At 51.6% G+C, this 5,296-nt stretch overlaps 1 protein-coding gene across 1 annotated transcript in view; it reads left to right on the top strand.

Annotated features, from left to right (window-relative positions):
- LOC103805636 (putative Polycomb group protein ASXL2) overlaps positions 1-5,296 on the top strand; it is a gene marked incomplete at both ends in the record, with an annotated part of 44,804 nt that overhangs the window by 10,953 nt on the left and 28,555 nt on the right. Inside the window, 2 exon segments of the mRNA XM_009078291.1 lie at positions 1,594-1,702; positions 4,127-4,277. Coding sequence (XP_009076539.1) covers positions 1,594-1,702; positions 4,127-4,277 — 260 coding nt within the window.

Raw genomic sequence — 5,296 nt, 5'->3', positions numbered from 1 at the left:
CAGGGATGGAGCAGCCACAGCTGCTCTGGGCAACCTGTGCCAGTGCCTCAACACCCTCACAGCCAAGAATTCCTTCCAAATATCCTATCTCTCCCTGACCTCTAGCAGTGGGAAGCCATTCCCTGTGTCCTGTCCCTCCATCCCTTGTCCCAAGTCCCTCTGCAGCTCTGTTGGAGCGGCTTGGGTCACTGGAAGGGCCTCTGAGGTCTCATTGGAGCATTCTGTTCTCCAGACTGAGCCCCCACAGCTCCCTCAGCCCTTCCTGCTGATTGGCTTGGCCTCTTGGCCACCTGGGCACACCTGGGCTCATGTCCACCTGCTGCCACCAGCACCCCCAGAGCCTTTTCCAGCTTTGCAGCTGCTCTGCCCCAGCCTGGAGCATTCCGTGGGGTTGTGGTGACCCAAGGGCAGGACCTGCACTTACTTGGCCTTGTTGACCTCCCCACCGTTGACCTTGGCCCATGGATCCCATGGATCAGCCCATCCAGACCTGGGCACACCTGGGCTCATGTCCACCTGCTGCCACCAGCACCCCCAGAGCCTTTTCCAGCTTTGCAGCTGCTCTGCCCCAGCCTGGAGCATTCCGTGGGGTTGTGGTGACCCAAGGGCAGGACCTGCACTTACTTGGCCTTGTTGACCTCCCCACCGTTGACCTTGGCCCATGGATCCCATGGATCAGCCCATCCAGATCCCAGCAGGGACTTGTGTCTTGCTGTATGTTCACTTTGGTGCTCTTGGGCAGAGCTGCAGCTCCCAGGCCCTGCCCATGTTGTTGGAGGGCTGTGCTGATCCTCCCCTGCATTACCCTTTCCTTCCCTCCACCGTTTTTGGTGGGATTTGTTGGAATGTTGACAGCGCAGTTTACTCCAGACACAGCTGTGTCTCCTGCTCAGGAAGTTCACTCCATCAGTCACAAATTTAGGTTTTTAGTCAATTTGGTTGTGCTGGTTCAAACCTTTGTGACAGGGAGAACTTCCCACCTCATTTCTGTGCAAGGCTGTGCTCATCCCCATGTGTAGAGGCTGTGATCCACCTGTGCCTGCAGTGAGAACACAAGTCACCTGCTGTGCTGTGCCCACCTGGGTTTGCTCCTGTCTACAGCAGAATGGGTTGAATAAAACCAAACAAAAACCCTCACCAGCACCAGTGAAAAGCTGGATCCATTCTCCTGGCTGGGATCAGAGAGCTCTGCTCTTTTCAGTGGAAATTGTGTAATTGGTTTTCTGGGAAAAACCCACAATGCACTCTCTCTGCAGCTCATTGTCAGCTCACCCCAGACCTGCTCCAAGGCTCACACGAGCAGCGTGGAGCATCCTCAGCTGTAAAACTTTCTGATCATTCTGATGAAGTCTTGCAGAGCCTGAACATGGGGCCTTTTTGTTTGCTTTTTTCCTGGGACTGGAGCATACATGGACTGGTTTCACTGTGGCTTATCGTGGCAGCTTCAACTTCTGTTCTCCTTGGGAATAAAAGTTGGATCTGGAATCTTTCTGCCTCTGCATGCATGGTGGTGGGGTAAGGGGCCATGGCTGCTTCCCAGCAGGGGATGAGCATCCAGAGCCACCCAGGCACTGACCGGGTGTTTCCTTGCAGTGGGACATCTCCCCTGGCCTGCCTGAATGCCATGTTACACACCAACTCCCGTGGGGAAGAGGGAATCTTCTACAAGGTCCCAGGACGCATGGGAGTCTACACCCTGAAGGTGAGTTCCTGGGCTGGCATCCTTTGGATGCTTAGGTGATTTTTATCCATTTAAAATACGTTGGATTACAGTCACAGTCTCGCTGGAAAAGCCCTCCAAGACCATTGAGTCCAGCCTGTGACCCATCACCACCTTGTCAACTAGACCAGAGCACTGAGTGCCACATCAGTCATTCCTTGAACACCTCCAGGGATGGTAACTCCACCCCCTCCCTGGACAGCCCCTTCCAATGCCTGACAGCCCTTTCCAGGAAGCAATTCCGTGTCATCCAGTTATCCAGTATAATCCTGAAGAGGGGACTGTTCCTCATTGGCAGGAACTGCAGTGTAAGCTTTCCCTCCACATGGATATGCTGAGGCTTCTCGTGAGTACCTTGGTGTGAAGGTACAGCTGGAGGTGCTTGTTTTTATCCACAGTGTATTTTGCTGATGTTAATTACTGTCTCAGAAATAAAAGAGTAATTAAAAGGTTAATGAAACTTTAGTGACTTTATCTTCACTGCTCTCAGCTTGTACCTAGAAATGAAAAATGATCTTATCCTCAACCTGTTAGTCAGGCAGAGACCATGTGTAGGGAGAAATGTGGATTCCTTGATTTGTCTGATTGGCATAATTAAAAAGAATCTGTATTGGAAAGTGTTTCCCCAGGTAAATACTGGAAGGGAATTTGACTCTGGAGATGTTGCACACAGACCTGTTTGGTGTGGGTGTCCCCACAAGGAACCTTTTCCTCCTCTCACTACATCCTTGATAGAAATAGAATCACAGAACCATTAACACTGACAACCCTTGTGTCATCTTACGTGGCCTTACCTGTGGGAATCACTCCTGTCTCTGAAATCAGGGACAGGACAAAGAATCAGTTGTCTCTAGGTCCAGGCAGAGCTGGTTTTATGTACATTTCCCAGCAGGCAGAGACACACATACAGACCTGTGTGTCTGTCCAGCTGTTACAGCCTGGTGTCTCCTACAGTGAAGACTGAACAGGTCACTTAGGTTACTCACAAGGAATTTGGGATGATAGCAGCAGTTCAGGTGTGGCTGAGGGGATGGAACAGAAGGGGTGGAGTAGGGATGAGAGTTGGGGAGGGCTGGTGCTTGTGGCTGCTGTCTGTCCCTACATGGCTCATGCCTCTGAGAGGTGCCTGGAGCTATTTGGGTGGAGGACAAGGGTGGCATCCCCCACACAACTGAACACCTCAGCAGCACTGAACAGTCTGTTGTTGCTAATTAACCTACAGTGGAAATTAGTGCAGAGTCCCGAATCTGTTGGGATAAGCACTAGAGGGCAGGCTGGGGTCGGTGTGGGCAGGACAAAACCTCTGCTGTTCCCTCTGGAGCTGTTACAGCCTATAACCACACAGGTGAATGCAGGTGAATGGACCTGCACCCACAGCCTTGGCAGCAGAGGTATCTCACAGAATCCCAGAATCACTGAGGTTGGAAAAGCTCTCCAAGACCATTGTGTGCAGCCTGTGACCCATCACCATCTTGTCATCTAGACCAGATCACTGTCATGTTCAGTCATTCCTTGAACACCTCCAGGGATGGTGACTCCACCCCCTCTCTGGACAGTCCTCTCCAATGCCTGACAGCCCTTTCCATGGAGAAATTCCTCCTGATAACGACCCTGAGCCTCCCTGTAGCTGAACAGGCTGAGCCCCCCCAGCTCCCTCAGCTGCTCCTCATAGGACTTATGCATCACACAGACGCCCCTGCCAGGTCTGTTTTTCCAAGGATCTGTGTTGGCAGGTCAGGGGTTGCTCTGATCTGGTGGGGACAGTAATGTTACCTGGGACCAGGGAGCTCTGAGCCCTCAAACTGGTTTACTTATATCATGAAGTTCAACAATTGGCTGTATTTCTCCTAAAGTGTGAGTGTATTATTATGGAATCCCAGACTGGTTAGTTTTGGAAGTGACCTTAAAGATTATCCAGCCATGGGCAGAGAGACACCTTCCACTAGCCCAGGTTGCTCCAAGCCCCATCCAACCTGGCCTGGAACACTCCCAGGGATGGAGCAGCCACAGCTGCTCTGGGCAATGTGTGCCAGTGCCTCACCAGTCTCACAGCCAGGAATTCCTTCCCAATATCCCATCTCTCCCTGCCCTCTGGCAGTGGGAAGCCATTCCCTGTGTCCTGTCCCTCCAGGCCCTTGTATTGCAATCAGTGATTGGGGTGGAAAAGTTCCCTGTGAGGTGGTGACCAAGGTGGCGTTTGATGTGTCACCTGGCAGTGAGTGTTTCACATGGACTCACAGAGGCAGCATTGTGTGAGGCTTGTGGTGAAGCAGCTCTGTCTTTGTCCTGGAGCACAAATAAGTCCACACTCACTGCCTGGTAAATAAACCCCCTCTACTTTTCAGGGTTTTGTTCCCTGGGAGGTTCCTCTCGCAGTGGTGACTGTGTCCATGTGTTCCCTTGCAGAAGGACGTTCTGGACGGGCTGAAGGAGCTGTCAGAGGGCTCTGAGGAGAGCAGCGATGCACAGTCTGACTCACAGAGCTCCGAGAACAGCAGCAGCAGCAGTGATGGTTGCAGCAACAAAGATGGGAGGAAAAGCAGGTGGAAAAGGAAAGGTAATTTTCCATGTCAGGAGTGCTGATTTTAACTTGCGGCTCATCGGGGAAGGCCTTGGAGGTGTTTATCCCTCCTGTCTGTTGCCTTACTGACAGGCTGGAGCAGTCACAGCTTGAGGTGTGCTGTTACCCCTGGTGCTCATGGTTGGACAGGAGTGTTGGTGCACCAGAGGGGAGCAGGTGCCTGTAATGAGATGTGTTTAAGGCCCTGACACAGTCACAAACCAGCACACTGCGCTTCACACCCAGGAAAAGCCAACTGCTCCTGCCAGGCTTTCTCTGCCATCCTCTGCCATTCCCTGGAAAGCTCCACCGTTTGCTTCAGGCCTCTTAGTGCTTTTTGATACAGCGCTGCCTGGGAGTGAGCACAGTCTGTGAGGTTAGAGCCTGTCAGGTGAATGGTGGGTCCTGTGGGGTTTGGGCTTGAGTCCTGTCCTGTTTTGGCCTCCTCTCCCTCCTAAACCAGGCAATGTTTAGGTATTCAGCACTGATGTTGTAACTCTGCCCTTCAATCCAGTCCTTTCTTTGTTCCTTTTCTCCTCAGTCATCTGCAGAATTTCTTGGCTGAGGAAAAGCATTATTTAAAACTGATTTCCAGTGCAGTGGGACCCATGAGTGGAAGCAGAGAGTTTTTGAAGCTGTTAAGACCTGCCCTGAGCAGTGAGGGCTGCTGAGCCCCTGCCAGGGTGGGGAGTCACTGAATGAGAACAGGCTCTTACTGCACAGGTGTGTCAGCTCACCTGGGCCAGACCCTGCTGGACCTTTCCCTGGAGTCACAGGCCAATAACAAAAAAAGTATTATGTAGAATTTGAAGTATTTAAAGCACCTTGGAGGTACAAAATTACTAAAAACCCCTAGAAGTAAGACATGACTCCAGATCCAGCCTTTGACCATGGCAGAAGGGTTGGAACTAGGATGGTCCCTTCCAACCCAAGCCATTCTGTGATTCCATAATTCTATGAAAGCTGTAAATAGTCCAGCTGAGATACTTTAATTCCTAACTAATCCTCTCAAAATA

The sequence above is a fragment of the Acanthisitta chloris genome, unplaced genomic scaffold (genome assembly GCF_000695815.1).
Source record: "Acanthisitta chloris isolate BGI_N310 unplaced genomic scaffold, ASM69581v1 scaffold4707, whole genome shotgun sequence".
NCBI lineage: Eukaryota > Metazoa > Chordata > Aves > Passeriformes > Acanthisittidae > Acanthisitta > Acanthisitta chloris.
Note: the sequence above shows the minus strand (reverse complement) of the source record. Positions and strands in the feature narration are given on the sequence as shown.